This window comes from Schistocerca serialis, chromosome 3, assembly GCF_023864345.2.
Source record: "Schistocerca serialis cubense isolate TAMUIC-IGC-003099 chromosome 3, iqSchSeri2.2, whole genome shotgun sequence".
Classification (NCBI taxonomy): domain Eukaryota; kingdom Metazoa; phylum Arthropoda; class Insecta; order Orthoptera; family Acrididae; genus Schistocerca; species Schistocerca serialis.
This window is the reverse complement of record NC_064640.1, coordinates 423,721,181-423,743,181: the sequence shown is the minus strand read 5'-3', so window position 1 is coordinate 423,743,181 and position 22,001 is coordinate 423,721,181. Positions and strand designations below refer to the sequence as shown.

At 38.3% G+C, this 22,001-nt stretch overlaps 1 protein-coding gene across 1 annotated transcript in view; it reads left to right on the top strand.

The window, feature by feature from the left end:
- LOC126470304 (protein unc-79 homolog) overlaps positions 1 to 22,001 on the top strand; it is an 857,658-nt gene that overhangs the window by 454,321 nt on the left and 381,336 nt on the right. Inside the window, exons 28-30 of the mRNA XM_050098074.1 lie at positions 1,785 to 1,926; positions 4,941 to 5,238; positions 10,539 to 10,629. Of these exons, the coding sequence (XP_049954031.1) occupies positions 1,785 to 1,926; positions 4,941 to 5,238; positions 10,539 to 10,629 (531 nt within the window). The remainder of the gene's footprint in view (positions 1 to 1,784; positions 1,927 to 4,940; positions 5,239 to 10,538; positions 10,630 to 22,001) is intronic.

Genomic DNA, 22,001 nt, shown 5'->3' with positions numbered 1-22,001 from the left:
GTGCCAATGAAACTGGTATAGGCATGCATATTCAAATACAGAGGTATGTAAATATGCAAAATACTGCACTGCAGTCAGTGAGTTTGAAAGTGGTGTTATAGTCTGTTCACGAGCGATGGGAGGCAACATCTCCGAGGTAACTATGAAGTGGGGATTTTCCTGTATGACCATTTCATGAGTGCACTGTGAATATCAGGAATCCAGTAAAACATCAAATCTCTTATATTGCTGTGGCCAGAAATAGATTCTGCAAGAATGGAATCAATGACGACTGAGGAGAATCATTCAATGTGGCAGAAGTGCAACCCTTCCTCAAATTACTTTAGATTTCGAAGCTGGACCATCAACAAGTGTCAGCATGTGAATCATTCAATGAAAAATCATTGATATGGGCTTTTGGAGCCCACTCATGTACCATTGATGACTGCACAAGGCAAAGATTTATGCCTCGTGTGGGGCCCTTGACCACTGACATTGGACTGTTGATGACTGGAAACATGTTACCTGGTCAGACAAGTCTCATTTCAAATGGTATTGAGCCGATGGACATGTGTGGGTATGGAGACAACCTCATAAATCCATGGACACTGCATGTCAGCAAGGAACTGTTCAAGCTGGTGGAGTCTCTGTAATGGTGTGGGGGGGTGTGTGGTTTGAGTGATATGGGCCACCTGATACATCTAGATACTACTCTGACAGGTGACACATACATAAGCATCTTGTCTGATCACCTGCATCCGTTCATGTCCATTGTGTATTCTGACAGACTTGGGCAATTCCGGCAGGACAATGCTACAACCCACACATCCAGAATTGCTACAGAGTGGCTCCAGGAACACTCTTATGAGTTTAAACACTTCTGCTGGCCACCAAACTCCCCATACATGAACGTTATTGAACATATCTGGGATGTCTTGCAAGATGCTGTTCATTAGAGATTTCTACCCCCTTGTACTCTTATGAATTTATGGACAGCCCTGCAGGATTCATGGAGTCAGTTCCCTCCAACACTACTTCACACATTAGTCAATCCATGCCATGCCATTTTGTGGCACTTCTGCATGCTTGTTGGAGCCCTACACGATATTAGGCAGGTGTACAAATTTCCTTGGCTCTTTAGTGTAGATCTCCAACTGACAAGGAGTTTGTGCAAAGACTGGTACTTGGCACTCAACCTAACGTATTGTACTGCAATGCATATAAGTAAAATTGTTTGATTACATCTTGATTCATCAATCAAAGGAATCAGTCATAGTAGGCAAACATATATGGGACTATTCATACAGTGCAGTGTTAGATCAGAAAATTATTCAAAAAGTTGTAGGGAATGCTGATGGCAGACTCTGATTGAACAGAAGGATACTAAGGAGGCATACTACATCCACAAAAAAGATGCATGTAAATCTTACAGACAACTGCTTCTTGCATGTTGTCTGTCCACCTTTGGAGCTATTCTTTTCAAATTTTGATACTGATGCAAAACAATATAGGTGACCATGTCCCAATTCAGGCTGATAGAACAATAACTGTTCAAAACCATGACCACCAATACATTATAGCTATTAATACAGTAGATTTTGTTAAACATATTTATTCTTCCAACTTATTGTTCATTCCTAATATTGGTGTACTTCAGCTAGATATATGTAAATATTATTCTCATATATCAAAACATTGTGTTTGGATTGCCTTTATAATCTACCTAGTTTTTAACACAGAGCTGTCATCATTTAAGTTATTGTTATCATTGTACAAGTTGTAAATGGTAACTTTTCTGTTTCCAGTACCAGTATAATCAACCTCCACACAGTGGCCAACTTCAGTCACTTATCAAAATTGTGCTGAATACATTGGACTCACAACATCATCAGTGTCGTCATATACCTGCAACTCTAGTTATGGGAACATTGCCATCTCGTTCTGAAGGTTAGTTTCACTCTTGTATAATGAATTTTTGTTATCTTGTTTATGAGTGGCAATATTCTTGCCAGTAATATACTTCTCAATGTGTCACTGAATTGTACATCACTCTATTAGTGGTTCATCCATTATAAAGGTAAAAGTAAATTTGTATCAGTAATGCATTACTGGCTGGGATTCCACTTGGGTTTTCAGCCAATTTTAAAAGTTTCCTTATTCACATTTCACTGGCCACAAATTCACTATAAAACCATAAGTGTTTTGTGTTTAATGTAGCTGTTTCATCTAGGGGATTTTATTGAGTGCTTGTAAATTATGTTGTGTAAAATAGCTTGTGAAACTCAATGTCAGTACTCGCCTTGAGTAATACCAATGAGTCCAATAATATTCATGTTCACACCTGACAAACACTGCTATATTCTTAGAGAGTGATAATGACACAGAGGAAGAGCTCATGGAAGATGCATCACTTTGGAAGGTGCTGTGCTGCTGTGCACATCATCACCAATTGTGCATCTGCTGTGTGTCACATAGACTTTGCACCTCTCAACCTATTTCCCATAAAAGGTGCAGCACAGACTGGCATCTGTTTTTTATTCTTGTTACTTATGTTATGTTAACTGCTCAGATTGGGCATCTGTACAAGACTTCACTCTTCACAAACTTTCTATATAAACCTTTTTATCAGTACTAGACTTGATGCGGATTTGTATTGTATTCAGTTTGGTCCATTAATTCTCACATGTACATTACTGCACATTGTATAATCACGTCTTGTTCTTGGTGTTCAGACCATGTCAAATTGGAGTTAAAACTTGAGCTTTCACTTATTGTCACATTTTGTTCAGGAGTTGACTTCCTTTATAGTTTTGTTCAAGCTTGTAGTTCATCAGGTGACATCACTTAGAATTCTAACATCTGTTAGTCATGGAATCTGCTTGGGAAAATGCAAGAAACTAGCCAAGTGGCAGTGTGTTTCCCCTCCCACACTGGGCCACAGTTGAGGGACAGAAGTAGAACGGAGACCATCCACAGCATCTCCTACCCTCCAAAGAGTTACAATTTTTGCTTATACTCCTCTGAAGATGCTCTATATCAAGTGCTTGTCTCCAGGCACCACTCAGATTATAACCTTCACCTCTGTTAAAATTGACACTGCACATGCAAATTCCTACCACTCCTTTTAGTACTTAATCTCAGTAAGCTAACAGAGGGAGATGACCTTTGTTTTTCCAAAGTAAACTTTGTGCCCCTGTGTAACACTATATTCCTCTATTGATGATTCCAATTTTTGATCATTGAGATTATTTTATGCTAGGATCCTGCTGGAAAAAATCTTTGATGTCAGTAGTGCAGATTGTTTTCATAATACCATAATGCCATTGGACTGTCTCCTGGCCCTGCATAATTCAGTGACAGTTCCTCCATACTATCATAGCTATGCATCAGTCACTCTGTGAATGCATTTGTTGTGCTCTGTACTGATATTTGTGGATAACAGTTACACACTGGTATCTTGGGAATAGATTATTGTATAGATGTTTGAGTAATGATGAACAAAAAAGTCAGAACGCATTTTTATAGACAGTAATTGGTACCAACTGGTATTCCAAAGATTATGAAAGTGATAGAACAAAACTATTTCAATTTGCAGATGTGAGTCATAATTATCTCTATGACTTATTGTTTCATTAGACAGTTTTCTTTTGTTGACTGTTAAAATCTGTCATCATTATCTATTCTGTAACATTTATTACATGTAGTCTTTCTTCCCAGGAACTGCAAGAAATATTGCTGCTCTGCATATAGAGACCCCCCATTTATTTCTTATTCTTCTATTCCAACTGAGTGAGGTGGTAGAGTGATTAGCACACTAGACTCACTTTCAGAAGGTTGACGGTTTCAATTCCAGTCCAGCCATCCAGACCTAGGTTTCCTGCAATTACACTAAATTACTTAAGGGAAATGCTGGGACATTTCCTTTGAAAAGGGCATGGCTGATTTCCTTCCCCATCCTTTCCTAATCAGAGCCTGTCCTCTGTCTCTAATGACCTCATTGTCAATGACATGTTAAACTCTAATCTACTTACTTACCAGCCGTCTTCTTCTTCTTCTTCTCCTTCTTCTTCGCCATCTCTTGTTCTTCCATTTATTTATTTATTCTTTGGAACTACTTACTGATGAAACAAGAGTCCATTATACCCATATCATTAACAAAGGGATTACTACATATCCTTTAGATAAAGCAACAAGTGGATAATATAATGGAAATAACATGATGTTAGAGATGTTGTTATCAGAAGCTGGAAGTCTGAAACAGTGGTCACATAAACAATCAATTGTAGAGACGGTACAGAATGACTGGAAAACTAAAGGAACAATAGTATTTACTTACTATTTATCTTAATCAGTGATAATATTAGTTGTAATCATGATTGAATTTTCTCATGTTGAGAATTTATAGCAAGCCACATGTTTTACTTGGTAAAAAAACTTTCTTTAGCCAATATCACATAAATTCTTTCTTTATTTTTGACAGTGATTTCCACAAATGTAAGTTTCACCTTGTGGTCCTCAAAAATTTTGTTACAGAACATGTTCATTGTGAATTAGAACCTTATGCCATGATGTCATGATGGTGCTACATTTTATCCACCATTATGACAACATGGCATGAGTTTCTAACTCACAATGAATACATTTTTTTTTTAATTTTTTGGAAGACCAGAAGATGACAGTTTCATCTGTCAAAACTGGCTGTCAAAAATAAAAAAGAATGTCTGTGATCATGGCTATAGAAGGTTTTTTACCATGTTTGTAATCACGATAATTATTTTGTGAAAATCAGAGTACATATCCAATGACTCCCCAGTGCAATTAACAGCCCACTTCTTCACATGTAATATTTAGACTAATGGTCACCGTGGTTTTTAACCTTCTGCTTTTCAAGCTAGATAATACTAATTACTGTGCATTCATATGTTTTGAGATTGGTAATCTGTTCTGACTGTTTTGTACAGATCTGAATCAACCATCTTTGGGTGGAGACATAGATGGAGGTGGACAAGGTGGATGTGGATTTAGCAGTGGGAATGGTGGTCTCATCAACATTGGAAGTGGCAACACAGAAAAACTAGATACACCCCCACTATCCCCACTCTTTCCAGAAGAAGTGAATCCTCATATTGCAGTCACCCCTAGAGCTGGGAAAATAACAACACTTCACCATCAAAGGTCTTTGCCTAACTTTGAAATACGACACCATACCAATTTTCCAAGCAAATCATCCAGCTTTGAAAGAAGGATGCCAGAGTCAAGGTACTAATAAAACATATAGTGCAGAATCTACAGCTAAATACTGTGCTTGATACATGCCTCACTGGTAGCTGAATAGCACTGGACCTATATAACTCACAAAAATTAAGCCTTTTAATGCTGACAATTTAATGTGACCAGTTATTTTAACTACCAAACTTATTAATTTTTATGATGTTTGGTCAAGTGATTGAGAATATAATAATTAAACTGTAATACAAAATGTCCATGAAATATGAATTTCCTATTTTGTAAATAGTGAACATTGTACAGTGTTGCTGTGTGTAATTTGTGCCATTTAGTTGCTCTGATTTGCAATGACAGTTTTAGTAAATGTATATTCCATACCAATAGACATTACTTTCTGAGAACTAGATGACCAAGAGTAACACCAGCTTAAAAGTCTTTATGGCCACTAATCCCATTCTCACACATTGGAATGTGTCAAAGTGTTCACTCAAGACCCCAGTAAGCCTCTCCATCAACTTCTCACAGTTACCAAACTTGCTGATATACACTGCCAGACAGAAAAACTAAAGCACTCAGAAGATATGGTGATTTTGTACATGTAGACACCATTGGCAGGTATGTAACTGATTAGAGTTGCAAATCTCTGTGGCAGGTAGAATGGCCACCATAGTGTAGTATTGTTGCCAGGTCTTGTAGGGTATATAAGGAGCAAGAACTGCGTCAGATGTTGAGTGATCGCTATGAACAACATGGAGATACTGCTTGCTTACAAGAGACAGTGGTATCAGTATTTGACAGAGTTTGAAAGGGGACATATTTTGTGTCTCCATTTGGGTGGCTGCTCAACTCTTATAATATTTATATTTCTGTGGCATTAGGATGTGACAGTAGCCTGATGTTGGAACTGCATGTGAGCAGTATGGCAGGCAAACTAATCATAAAGTTTCCAGTCAACAACATCGGACTAACACAAGGGGGATTGCCCTCTTGTGCATATTTTAAACCCTTCACATCTCCACCTACCACCTAAGGATAAATAACGAACTCCGTGCAACTTTTCTGTCATCCTCACCATTGGTCACAGACTAGCAGCAGCTGGACTAGGAGATGACAGTCCCATGCATAAGCTGCTGTTAACATGACAATGCAAAAGGCTGCATTTTAAGTGTTGCTTTGTCTGGGGAGCTTGGGCTTTTGATGAATGGCATCACATTATGGCAGCAACTTCTGGACTTGATGGACATCTTGCATCTTCATGTGCTACCTCTCATGTGATAGCTTTGTGGTGCCATTTTTCATCAGAACAATGCTCACCCACAAATAGCATGTGTCTGTGTGAATTGTCTGTGTGATTTTGAGGTACTCCCATGACCACCAAGGCCCCTAGTGATCTGTCCATCTGTACCCCATAGAACATACGAGGGGGGACCCAAAAGAAACCGTACCCTTAGGACACTGCCACTCATACACAAAGTGCAGGGTTCTCATGCTAGATAGTGTTAGTTGAGACCTTCATGAAACAGCTGTGCAGACAGTGTCAGTGTAGAGCTGAACGTGCAAGTGTGGTATTGTGTTTCTCTGACTGTTGGCGGGTTACCTCTGCGAAGTCATTATGGCAACTTTAAAAGAACAAAGAGTGTGTGTGAAATTTTGTTTCCTGCTTAAAAAAACTGCAACAGAGACACACCAAATGCTTCAGGAAGCTTTCCAGGAGGACGCTATGAGCTGCACACAGGTTTTTGAGTGGCTTTGGGCACTTTAAACTTGGTGAGATGTGTGTTGAAGACCAAGCTCATTCTGGACGCCCTTCAACATCGCAAAATGGGTAGAACATTGAAAAGGTCCACCAAAAGAGGAACGAGGATCGTCGCCAAATGATCGACCAAATTTCAGCAGAGACAGGAGTCAGTTGGAGCTCATGCCAGTGGATTTTGAGTGAGGATTTGCACATGAGACATGTTGCTGCTAAATTTGTTCCGCGCCTTCTCACACAGGAGCAAAAAACCATCCACATGAATGTGTGTCAGGACTTGAAAACAGAGATTGCATGTGATCCAAACTTCTTGAACAAAGTCATTACAGGGGATGAGAATTGATGTTATGAGCATGACCCAGAAACCAAGCAAGTGTCAAGCCAGTGGAGGACTCCAACTCTCGCAGACCAAAAAAAGCAAGGCAAATGAGGTCAAATGTGAAGACAATGATCATTGTCTTTTTTGATGTTTGTGGAATTGTGCATCAGGAATTCATACCCCCTGGCCAGACTGTTAACCAGCACTTTTACTTGGATGTTTTAAGGTGTCTGCGAGAGGATGTGAGGAGGAAATTCCCGGAACTTTGGCGATCAGGTGACTGGTTTCTGCATCACGACAGCACTCCAGCACACACGGCCTTACGAGTGACCCACTATTTGGCATCTCAGAGGTGGTCTGTTGTTCCGCACACTCCGTATTCACCAGACCTAGCCCCGTGTGACTTTTTCCTATTACCACAAATGAAAAAAACGCTAAAAGGGAAGCGTTATGATGATGTGGCGGCGGTAAAAACAGCTTCGCAAAGGGCACTGGACAATATTAAACTTGAAGAGTTCCAAACATGCTTCCAACAGTGGGAAAAAGAGACTTTACAAGTGCATTGCATGTAATGGAGAGTATTTTGAAGGTGACTGAAGTAATTTTGTAAAAAGGTTCATCAATAAATTTTTTATGACAACAATCTGGTTTCTTTTGGGTCCCCCCTCGTACGTGGGACCAGCTTGAACATCAACCCCATCTCAGTGCAAATTAAGGACCAATTACAACTTGCCATAGGGCTGTCTGACAACTGTTTTACATATCCATCTACAAGCTTTCCTGCATTGTACCAATCTCAGAATTCCTGTGAGACCTGCAATCCTTTCTCACCTTTCCTGCCCCATCCTTAACCTGCCTGCCAACTTGCTCATATTCCCAAGCTCAACCAAATTGCAGATCCATTGTGGCTTGTTCCAGAGTTCCCATTGTAAAGTTTTATGCTCTTAAGGACCAATACTTTTAGACTGTTGTCCACAGACCAGAAACATGAAATAATTCCCCAGTTGGCTCTCCACAATTTGGATGCCTTTATCACCTACTGTTACCTGTGTCAGCATCAATGCCATCTCCTTGTATACCAACATTTACAATTCAATTACATAGCATTTTCACCATCAAACATTACCTATCTCAAAGTATGGCTGAGCCCAAATTCACCAACTCCTTCCTGGCACAATAAATATGTACACATCCTCAACCAAAACTTCTTCTTCTTTGAATGCAGAAGCTGCAAAATATTCAACAGCACATGCAGAGGCCTGTTCATTGGCCAATTAGAATAATGTATAGTATGCTTTCAGAATTCTAATTCCTTCATGTTGTTTGAATTTGCTGATAACATATTTTCTACCTGAATTTGAAGTGCTGTGCTGCAATACAATCATGTTGTATAAAACCAAAAATGCCACACAAATGAATATACTGAAAATAATTATTAGCCACAAATGCTAGCAAAATTCTTCACCTGTGTACTCCTCTTTCTTATTATTTGTGTTGCATTACCTTCTCTGATTCCTTTACAGATCAAAATGAAATAACTTTTTGTTATACAAAATAACAATGAATTATTTAATACTTAACTGCAGACTAATATTTTTATAATAGCTCATAGGTGTAAATAAATACAAAATTTCAGTTAAACCATTGGTATATTTATCCATTCACACACAATTGTATTTAAGGCCAGCAGTTTTAATAAATAATTGGATTTTTTTAAATTCATTCTGAGATGAGATCAGTTCAAATACAAGCAACCGACTGTCCAATAGCAATTTTTACAAACATAAATTGTCTGTGCAGGTACAACATCCCATAGAATAAACACAATTATTTTTAAATAACATAAATAATTTAGCTGACAGTCCTATCTGTTAACAGAGAAATAAAGAAACAAAAAGTAATTATAAACTGTGAGAGTAATCTCCTTCTTGAAGTAGTCTTCTTGCTCATTTCAGAGGGACATACTAACATGTGCTTGTAGGTTCACAAATAGGATTTATTATCCCAATCACAAATCAGTTTAACTTCTGATTGACAATAAATTCATTAACCAGGTAATAACATGAACAAACTCTCCTTATGGTTCTGAGTCAAATTCATTTCTGTGTTGTATGTAGATCTCCTTAGTTACCAAGTTCTACAAACATGGAACTTCACTATAGATGGAGCTCTGCAGACTTTGAGCCCCTGCCTGCTTACCTGCTGTGACATCATGATGCCCCCAGAATATCTTCAACATAAATCACAAACTCACCAATCTTAACACAACCTAATTTTCTTTTTCCTATAAATATTATTACATATATGATACATGTCTTTTGTAGGAAGTGGAGTTATGGAGCTGAGTGGCGCTCTCAAGTAAACTTCAGAGGCAAAGTCACACCACTGTCATCTTTTGAGAATTACTGCAGAACTGAAAACAAATGAGATAATTTGGTACAGGAAAAGTCAAACACAAAATTAAAAAAAAAAAATAACTCTGATATAAGGATCAATGTGGATTCTACATTTACTGAATGCGTAAAATGCAGACTTGTGTTTTCATTAATGCGAATTAGCAGATTGTAGACAGATACAAACAAGGTTGATTCAGTGTTTAGTGTCTTGCAGAAAGCAGGAAGTGCAGTCACCCAAGTAAAGAAGATTTGCTTGTGAAATATCAGAACATGTATGTGACTTGATAAACACTACCTAGCTAAAAGGAATCAGTATGATGCTCATATTGGAGAGGAAGTAGTGTCCAGCGTAACTCAAAGGAATGTGGTAGGAATACTGTAGTTTATGATATACTGGGTGTTTCCATGATGATGATACAAAATTTGTTAGATAATGGTGTGGGAAAAATCTGTCACTATAATGCAGTCATTGTAAATTACAGTTTTAACTAAAAAATTAAAAAGGTGACAGTCTAGATTACAATATATTATTAATTTTTAATTCCGGTATCCAGTTTTGGTCTGTGTGACTATCTTCAGACCAGAGTCTCAGATAACATGAAGAACTGTACATTGAGCTCCTCTGAGTATCAACTGTTACATGTCACAAGCTGCATAATACATTTAACAATACTACTCATTTAAGACTACTGCTGTTGAATACATGATACTTCTTTATGCCGCATGATCTGAACACAATTTGTCACAAAGAAAAAGAAAACCTGATACTTAACATATTATAACACATAAACTCTTTAACTCTGTGCTTTATTAACAAATTCAACATTTCTTTCAAATAACATAGAATTTTTTTCTTGTATTTTAGTTACTCAATTGAAGCAGAAACAACTGAATCAGAACTGGCAGCTATTCCAGAAAGTCCAAAATCTGATAGTACACTTCATGGCAGCATACAGGTAAATTTACATGCCCTTTTTATGGGTATTCCATTACTGTCTCTATAACGATCTAGTGTGCATCTTAATTCAGTATTTTATAAGATGACAACTCGAAGGCATCACTAAGAACAAAAATAAAGATAAGTGTATGTTTTAATGCTAGCAGAATATAATTTATTGTATTGAAAGAATTTACTAGAATGTCACGTCATTAAATGTGGTAATAAATGAAAGTGCAGTACATAAAAACAATGATTACAAAATGCTGCAATGATTAAAAACTCACTTTCAATGTTCAAAAATGATGGCAGGCAAGGATTTGGTGATATAGTTTAGGAAGAATCATCCAAACATGAACCTATCCTATGACTACAATATGAGTGAGTCACAGTCGTCATTTGTCAACTCATACAAATACTCAGGTGTAAAAATTTGTGAGGATATGAAATCTAATGATTACTTAGTCTCAGTTGTAAGTAAAGAACATGACAGATGCAGTTCATTGGTGGAATATGAGAGGAATGCAATCAGTCATCATACAAACTGTGTACAGTTCCAGATTTGCACCTGGAGGCCAGAACTGGAACTAATTTTTTTACGGCATTAATCAGTTTTATATTAACACATTAACATATGTACCAAATTTCGCTGCCATATGATAATTACAATCCACACGGGACCTCTGTCAGTTGCTGCACTTTAATTTTAATTGCCCGGTGTATTAGGTTATGATATATCTGATACCCACTAAGCGTTTACTGCATTCCTGGATGCGTAGGTTTACTGCTTCTTGATCACCAATTGAAACTGCTTTCTAGTTTAAGGCTTAAAACTTTTGCACAATATTTGTGCAATACCACAATAAATAATGTGCAATAGATAATATTTTGTTAGATGAATTCTATTATTGCAGTTACTTTTTTGATTTCCCGATGGAAGAATGAAGTAATGTGCTAAACAAACCTTCTCCCTTGAAAACTATCTGCCATAAAACTATAGTAAGAGCACGTGATAACACCCAGTCAATTGAAATTCTATAAAAAATAAAACAATAAAAGTTTTGTGACTATATTATGTTTCAAGAGGTGAATTTGTGAGATAATAATCGCAATATTAGAATAAAAATTATTTAAAAAAATTGACATAGGGATATGCGTAATAGTGGTGTAACTCAATACATTTGTAAAACATCTCAAAATATGTATTTATTTGTTTCTTCACCTTCAAACATTTTACATGTTATTGATCAAAATATTTAGGGGAAAGTTGGTTTAAGTGGTCACCCTAAGGATTATGTTTTTCTTTGGCATGTCATAGATCAGCATATGTAATATACATGTATAAACTGTATACATCCCATAAGTATAAAACAGTTATTATTCAAATCCTTATTTTGTGGTGGAAAAGTGAACTGAAGTGAATGTTTCCAAAATAGCCATTTTACCTAGCAGGTAGGACAAAGTGCTCAGAGACAGTGAAAAGGAAAAATAAGACTCAAATGAAGTGGTATATGTTCAATAGGGTTTTTGCTTGGATGTCTCATCTAAAATGTGTCAATCAATCCTAGCCTGCCCACTTTTTCTCTTTCTTAAATGGATGTGGTACATCATTTTGCTCAGCAATATGAGATGTAAAGTGTCATAAATCAGTTTCTCATATGCCATAATATCTTCATACCATATAGTTATGGAGTTCTTCCTCCTGTTCTTGTTTGTATATACATGTGAAATTCTCAAGAAGCTTCTCATCTTCAGCAGCATGTTGGTTTTTTAAAAGCTCCTCTTTTAAGTGTATTTCTTAAGACATAATATTTTGGCTGCTGTAGCAATCAGTATCTTTTCTTTTCTGACAGCATCCAGTCCCTATTGCATAGCTTGGGAATCCCATGATTCTTGTAGTGATTTTCTGAAATAATTTGATGGCATTGTAAACTGCCAGGTTCCTTACTGTACCTACACACTCATTAGTGTGAGTTAGCAATAAGAATGGGCACTGGGCTATGTACATATTGAAGGCATGGCTCAATGAAGTCATTGGGTCAAGACATACACATCTGCTTTATGTCCAGTAGCAAAAACAGCTAAATAATCTTCATTAAATTATGAACTTATAGTGTAATAAATTAATCACAGAACAGTTACATGAATAAATTAATAATGTCTGCAGCTCGTGGTCTCGCAGTCGCGTTCTTGCTTCCCAAGCACAGGGTCCCGGGTTCAGTTCCCAGCCGGGTAGAGGATTTTCACCTGACTCGAGATGATTGGGTGTTTGTGTTGTACTCATCATTTCATCATCATTCTTGAAAAATGGCGAGATTGGACTCTGCAATGTTTGGAATTTTGTACGGGCGCTGATAACGATGCAGTTGAGCACCCCACAAACCAAACATCATCATCATAAATTAATAATAATAAATTTTAGTAGGATCAATGGTCATAAATGATAAAATTTGGAAATTTTGCAAATAAATGTAGACAGCAACATGAGTTTAAAGTTGCACAAGTCTAATAATTTGTTCAGAAATGAAGCAAAGTTATACAGAAATGATGGTCCTAAAAATATACTTATAGAAGGTTACAGAATAACAAATAGTGAACAGCAGTTTATATTGTGTAAAATGTAGCAGGAAATTTAATAGAGTTCCCAATATTTTGACAATTCATTGCTAGGTTGAAAGTTACTAGTTGAATTTTACTTCGCATAAGACTACTTCTTTCATGCCCCAAAAACAGAAGTATTACAGAAAATGGATAGTGTGATTCTCTTGTCAAAAATGTTGAACAGCTCGTTGTGTAAAGAATGTAATAAAAAGGTGATGAAAGGAATCCTCACAGAAGGTACGCCAAAATAAACTTAAAATATATCAGTGCATTTATGGACATGTCTCGACTGTTTACATTTTGAAACATCTGAAGTTGAGAAAGCGGTGAAAACAAAAAGCGAAATTATCAAGATATTAAAAGGTAATATTGAGGTGTTGAAAAGTGATGTCTTCACTCTAAAGCAAGAAAATGATAAATTATTACCAAAAGAAAGAAAACAGTGTGTCCGAAACTGTGAAACAAAAACAAAACAACATTGTGACAATTCATGTGCATATACTAGCAGTGGAATGAAACATTAAAACGGTGACTCCAGAGAAAAGCAAAATGATAAATAACATAAGTAAAGTAATAGTGTTGGTGGACAGCCATGGTTGTGGACTAGCGGAAATTTTCAACCAGACCACACAAATAAAATCAAGAGATATTACTAAACCAAACACCCCATTTTCTGAAGTAGGGAAGCTAGGACAATCTCCCGATTGTACCAGTCTTAATCAAACTGATTTTGTTGTATTATTAGGAGGGTCAAATGATGTATATAAAAATAAAACTGAAAAGGTCATATGCAGTCTGAAAAGATGCTTAAGCCACCTTACTCACACAAACGTGGTAGTATGCAATATTCCACATAGATATGACTTACCAAAATTGTCCTGTGTGCACAAAGAAATTGCAGGGGCAAATAAACATCTGTTAGGAGTATGTAAGCATTTCAGAAACATGGTGACTGTGGACATTAGCAATATTGGTTGAAAATTTTATACTGTCCATGGCCTACATCTTAACTTTTTGGGGAAACAGGTGATAGCCAAACAAATAGCCAATATTGTGTCAGAAAGGCAGAAAAAATCCTCTGATAAAAAGCTGATTCTTGGTTGGCATTACCCTCTCAATTCAAGTGCACAGAAAAATTCGATGGACTACGAAGTCATTCTTCATTAGAGGAAACAAAAGAAATGGAAAACAATACAAAAAATATAAACCAATCCAGTGCTACTGAAGAAGTGAATCTGACATCAAAAACATCAAATAATCCTCTGCATGAGAAAAAGAAGAAAGCAAAATCACCGTCTAACAATGACCAACAGAATAGGAATAAGACAGCAGTTCCAGTGCCGAGAGGGAAGATTACCACCTCACCAGAAGTGAAGTGCTCAGCATCAAAGGAGACAACAATGTTTCAGCTACAGAGGAGGAATGCAGTAACTCCAGCTCACTTAAGTGATTTTTTTCTGATGGGTGCCATAAAAAGGACAAAAAGTTAAGTACAGGACAAGTAAATACCTCAGTCAATACATTAATAATTACACATCAAAACATTCAATCAATCAAAAACAAACTCTTCAACTTACAAGTAGCTATGGAAAGCATTGGTATAAGGCCTACTGTTCTCTGTGTAACTGAACATTGGCTAAAAAACAATGAAATAACTTGTATAAACTTAGACAATTATAAGTTAGTATCATACTTTTGCAGAAAGAATTTAAAAAAATGGTGGTAGCTGCATATTTGTTAGAGATTGCACCTCCTGCTCTGCAACTGCAATTCCATTGGAAGTATATGCAACTGAAAAACATTTTGCTATAATGGAAGGAAACATTCCACGTGGGAAAAATTATATATAAAAACAAAGATGAGGTGACTTACCGAACAAAAGCGCTGGCAGGTCGATAGACACACAAACAGACACAAACATACACACAAAATTCAAGCTTTCGCAACAAACTGTTGCCTCATCAGGAAAGAGGGAAGGAGAGGGGAAGACGAAAGGAAGTGGGTTTTAAAGGAGAGGGTAAGGAGTCATTCCAATCCCGGGAGCGGAAAGACTTACCTTAGGGGGAAAAAAGGACAGGTATACACTCGCACACACGCACATACGCACATATCCATCCACACATAGACACAAGCAGCTGTGTCTGTATGTGTGGATGGATATGTGCGTATGTGCGTGTGTGCGAGTGTATACCTGTCCTTTTTTCCCCCTAAGGTAAGTCTTTCCGCTCCCGGGATTGGAATGACTCCTTACCCTCTCCTTTAAAACCCACTTCCTTTCGTCTTCCCCTCTCCTTCCCTCTTTCCTGATGAGGCAACAGTTTGTTGCGAAAGCTTGAATTTTGTGTGTATGTTTGTGTCTGTTTGTGTGTCTATCGACCTGCCAGCGCTTTTGTTCGGTAAGTCACCTCATCTTTGTTTTTATATATGAAAAACATTTTGAGTGTAGTGGTATAAGAACTGAACTGAAAAATGTAACCTATGTAATAATGTCTTTATACAGAGCTCCCAGTGGTGATTTCAGTATGTTCATAAAAAAACCTTGATAAGCTGCTATCACAATTTTGGAAGAACAAGTTAATTTTATGTGGAGACTTGAATATTGACTATCTGAATCAAAATAGAAAACGGAACTAGAGAGCTTACTTATAATGTATGGTTTACATAACACAAAACAAACTTATACCAGAATAGGTATGAACACTCAAACTGCCATTGATTACATAATTACAAATATTCAGTCTGGCAGATATCATTGCCTTATAGAAGACATGAATTTATCAGATCACCACTCACAGACAGTAATAATAAAAGAAGTAGGGAAATTAGATACACTCAGCTTTATCCCATACAGAGATATGAGAAGTTCTAACACAACAGACCTAAAGATAGAACAACAAAATGGAAAGTGGCCAGAAATGTACTTAAGTAATAGTGTTAATGATAAATATAACAGTTTCCTAGATATCTATTTAAAAATCATTGAAGAATGTTTGCCAACCAAAACTAAACTAATAAAGAAAAAGAGAGGAAATCTGCCGTGGCTAACAAAAGGTCTATTAGTATCCTGTAAGAAGTTAAAACTTCTTTATGCAATTTTGGAAAGCTCCAGATAGGCCTATTCATTTTGTTGAATATTATAGAGCCTATAAAAAGATTTACAATAAGACTTTAGTAGCTACAAAAAAACTGCATAATGGAAATGTTATTACACAAGCTCCCAACAAAGTCAGAAGCACTTGGAAGATAATAAAAAGAGAAGCAGGAAAGTCATCAGCAAATTACAATAACAGCTTAAGCCTAAAAATCAATAATGTTGTAACAGAAGATCCAATAATCATTAGCAACACTTTCAACCAATATTTTACCAGAATCTGCCAACAACTTACATAGGGTAACAATAGTGATTCTCTGCAATCCCAAAAACTAGTTGAGAATAAACACAAGTCACCCCTTACTCATGTTACCTGTATCCTCAACTGAACAAGAGATAAGAAAAATAATAGAGAAACTATAAAATAAAGCATCCACAGACATAAATGGACTGTCAAATAAAAGTTTGAAGCTAACTATTAGGGAAACTGCTAAACCCCACTGCCACTTAGTCAACTCATGTCTCAAAAAGGAATCTTCCCAGATAGAATGAAGATTGCCATAGTACTACCACTATTCAAAAAAAAAGGTGATCACATGTGCCCTGATAATTACAGACCAGTTAGCCTCCTTCCCATTTTGTCAAAGATCCTAAAAATAATACCATTTGTTAGGTTATTGGCATTTTTTGAAAAAAACTCTATCATAAATGGTAGACAGTTTGGGTTTCAGAAGGAAAAATCTAAAGTGTCAGCTGCATTTGAACTTATTAGTATAATCTCTGCAGTCCTGAATCAAGGCCAAATCCCAGTTGGTGTTTTTTGTGACTTATCTAAAGCTTTTGATCTTGTCAATCACCACATATTAATAATGAAGCTACACCACTATGAAATTAGAGGAACTGCTCTTGATATCATAAAATCATTTCTGCAGAACAGAAAACAAACTGTGGAAGTGTCACACAATCAGGGGAAACAGCTATCAGAACTACAAGATATAAAACAGCGGGTGCAAGATGGTAGTATTCTAGGAACCCTCCTTTTCCTTATATATATAAAGTGAATAGTGAATAGTGTTTTATTCGTCTCATAACATACAATTTCTAATCATATGATTAGTGTACAGGAGACATGCCAAAATAATGGATAACACAACTTAGGCCTAATTGGTACAAAGAATTTGAACATTAATATGATCAGAAATTCCTAGATCTAGACAAAATTTATATCCATCTCCAAATACATAATTCGTTAAAATATTGTCAATGCATGTAGCTGACTGAGCATTTTCTCTTGTAGATTCAGAAAAATTTAATTTGAAGCCGTATTTTTATTATTAAGTCTGTAAATTTTGATACCTCACATGTTTCATTCAACATATTGATGTTGAAATCAGCAGCAACTACAATTTTTTTCCTCTTTTCTTTACTGAGGTATTCTAACAAACTCTGAAATTTATGTAGGAAATGCTCAGTCGTCACCTTCCCTGGGATTCTATAAATTGATATTATAACAACATTTAAGTCCTTTAACTCAACACAGCAACCCTCAAAAATACACTCTTCATTACAGTAATTGAAGTCACATCTTACATGGTAATCTAAATCAGAATGAATGAGTATGCACGAACCTCCTCATGACTTATTTATCCTACAAAAGCTGGTAGCTACCTTGCAGTTTTATTTAAGATTTTTATGGTACCACTACTAAGCCAGTGTTCATTTAAACAAATTACTTTAACATTTAGAAATTCAAATAAGGGTAGGTCTGGATTCTTATGTAACAGCCCATCAGCTTGCTCACTTGGTTTGTACATTTCTTTGTCACTTCAATATTGTGTACTTACATCCATAGTTACATTTTTGATGGCACTGGATCTGCATTTACTAGGCAATCTTGTATTTTAATAACCATTTAAATTTTGTCGATTTGTTTGCGCTCTCTGTAGATTAGTTCAGACGTTCTTTGCAAAACAGTTTTTAGCATGGATAGGGACTGCAACTGCTGTGTTCGGATGCGGGCTGAGTTGGCATCCCTTCGCTCCCAGCTTCAGGCAGTGTTGGCTTCGGTCACACAGCTTGAGGCTGTTGCCAATGGGCATCACTGTGGGGGTCCGGATGGGGGTTTGTCGGGGACGGCCAGCTCGTCCCACGCATCCCCTGATCGGACTACGACTGTGGTTGCCCGGGATACTGCCTGCATTGAGGCTGATCCCTCACCTGTGGTAGAGTGGGAGGTCATTTCAAGGTGTGGCAGGGGGCGAAAGACATTCCGGAGGGCTGAACGGAAAGCCTCTCCAGTTTGTCTGACGAACCGGTTTCAGGCTCTGTCTCAGGCTGATACTGATCTTCGGCCTGACATGGCTGCTTGTCCTTTTCCAGAGGTTGCCCCTCAGTCTGCAAGATCCGGGCAGTCGCAGAGGGTGGGCTTACTGGTAGTTGGGAGCTCCAACGTCAGGCGCGTAATGGGGCCCCTTAGGGAAATGGCAGCAAGAGAGGGGAAGAAAACCAATGTGCACTCCGTGTGCATACCGGGGGGAGTCATTCCAGATGTGGAAAGGGTCCTTCCGGATGCCATGAAGGGTACAGGGTGCACCCATCTGCAGGTGGTCGCTCATGTCAGCACCAATGATGTGTGTCACTATGGATCGGAGGAAATCCTCTCTGGCTTCCGGCGGCTATCTGATTTGGTGAAGACTGCCAGTCTCGCTAGCGGGATGAAAGCAGAGCTCACCATCTGCAGCATCGTCGACAGGACTGACTGCGGACCTTTGGTACAGAGCCGAGTGGAGGGTCTGAATCAGAGGCTGAGACGGTTCTGCGACCGTGTGGGCTGCAGATTCCTCGACTTGCGCCATAGGGTGGTGGGGTTTCGGGTTCCGCTGGATAGGTCAGGAGTCCACTACACGCAACAAGCGGCTACACGGGTAGCAGGGGTTGTGTGGCGTGGGCTGGGCGGTTTTTTAGGTTAGATGGCCTTGGGCAAGTACAGAAAGGGCAACAGCCTCAACCGGTGCAGGGCAAAGCCAGGACATGCGGGGACCAAGCAGCAATCGGTATTGTAATTGTCAACTGTCGAAGCTGCGTTGGTAAAGTACCGGAACTTCAAGCGCTGATAGAAAGCACCAAAGCTGAAATCGTTATAGGTACAGAAAGCTGGCTCAAGCCAGAGATAAATTCTGCCGAAATTTTTACAAAGGTACAGACGGTGTTTAGAAAGGATAGATTGCATGCAACCGGTGGTGGAGTGTTCGTCGCTGTTAGTAGTAGTTTATCCTGTAGTGAAGTAGAAGTGGATAGTTCCTGTGAATTATTATGGGTGGAGGTTACACTCAACAACCGAACTAGGGTTAATAATTGGCTCCTTTTACCGACCTCCCGACTCAGCAGCATTAGTGGCAGAACAACTGAGAGAAAATTTGGAATACATTTCACATAAATTTTCTCAGCATGTTATAGTCTTAGGTGGAGATTTCAATTTACCAGATATAGACTGGGACACTCAGATGTTTAGGACGGGTGGTAGGGACAGAGCATCGAGTGACATTATACTGAGTGCACTATCCGAAAATTACCTCGAGCAATTAAACAGAGAACCGACTCGTGGAGATAACATCTTGGACCTACTGATAACAAACAGACCCGAACTTTTCGACTCTGTATGTACAGAACAGGGAATCAGTGATCATAAGGCCGTTGCAGCATCCCTGAATATGGAAGTTAATAGGAATATAAAAAAAGGGAGGAAAGTTTATCTGTTTAGCAAGAGTAATAGAAGGCAGATTTCAGACTACCTAACAGATCAAAACGAAAATTTCTGTTCCGACACTGACAATGTTGAGTGTTTATGGAAAAAGTTCAAGGCAATCGTAAAATGCGTTTTAGACAGGTACGTGCCGAGTAAAACTGTGAGGGACGGGGAAAACCCACCGTGGTACAACAACAAAGTTAGGAAACTACTGCGAAAGCAAAGAGAGCTCCACTCCAAGTTTAAATGCAGCCAAAACCTCTCAGACAAACAGAAGCTAAACGATGTCAAAGTTAGCGTAAGGAGGGCTATGCGTGAAGCGTTCATTGAATTCGAAAGTAAAATTCTATGTACCGACTTGACAGAAAATCCTAGGAAGTTCTGGTCTTACGTTAAATCAGTAAGTGGCTCGAAACAGCATATCCAGACACTACGGGATGATGATGGCATTGAAACAGAGGATGACACGCGTAAAGCTGAAATACTAAACACCTTTTTCCAAAGCTGTTTCACAGAGGAAGACCGCACTGCAGTTCCTTCTCTAAATCATCGCACAAGCGAAAAAATGGCTGACATCGAAATAAGTGTCCAAGGAATAGAAAAGCAACTGGAATCACTCAATAGAGGAAAGTCCACTGGACCTGATGGGATACCAATTCGATTCTACACAGAGTACGCGAAAGAACTTGCCCCCCTTCTAACAGCCGTGTACCGCAAGTCTCTAGAGGAACGGAGGGTTCCAAATGATTGGAAAAGAGCACAGATAGTCCCAGACTTCAAGAAGGGTCGTCGAGCAGATGCGCAAAACTATAGACCTATATCTCTTACGTCGATCTCTTGTAGAATTTTAGAACATGTTTTTTGCTCGCGTATCATGTCATTTCTGGAAACCCAGAATCTACTATGTAGGAATCAACATGGATTCCGGAAACAGCGATCGTGTGAGACCCAACTCGCCTTATTTGTTCATGAGACCCAGAAAATATTAGATACGGGCTCCCAGGTAGATGCTATTTTTCTTCACTTCCGGAAGGCGTTCGATACAGTTCCACACTGTCGCCTGATAAACAAAGTAAGAGCCTACGGAATATCAGACCAGCTGTGTGGCTGGATTGAAGAGTTTTTAGCAAACAGAACACAGCATGTTGTTATCAATGGAGAGACGTCTACAGACGTTAAAGTAACCTCTGGCGTGCCACAGGGGAGTGTTATGGGACCATTGCTTTTCACAATATATATAAATGACTTAGTGGATAGTGTCGGAAGTTCCATGCGGCTTTTCGCGGATGATGCTGTAGTATACAGAGAAGTTGCTGCATTAGAGGATTGTAGCGAAATACAGGAAGATCTGCAGCGGATAGGCACTTGGTGCAGGGAGTGGCAACTGACCCTTAACATAGACAAATGTAATGTATTGCGAATACATAGAAAGAAGGATCCTTTATTGTATGATTATATGATAGCGGAACAAACACTGGTAGCAGTTACTTCTGTAAAATATCTGGGAGTATGCGTACGGAACGATTTGAAGTGGATTGATCATATAAAATTAATTGTTGGTAAGGCGGATACCAGGTTGAGATTCATTGGGAGAGTGCTTAGAAAATGTAGTCCATCAACAAAGGAGGTGGCTTACAAAATACTCGTTCGACCTATACTTGAGTATTGCTCATCAGTGTGGGATCCGTACCAGGTCGGGTTGACGGAGGAGATAGAGAAGATCCAAAGAAGAGCGGCGCGTTTCATCACTGGGTTATTTGGTAACCGTGATAGCGTTACGGAGATGTTTAATAAACTCAAGTGGCAGACTCTGCAAGAGAGGCGCTCTGCATCGCGGTGTAGCTTGCTCGCCAGGTTTCGAGAGGGTGCGTTTCTGGATGAGGTATCGAATATATTGCTTCCCCCTACTTATACCTCCCGAGGAGACCACGAATGTAAAATTAGAGAGATTAGA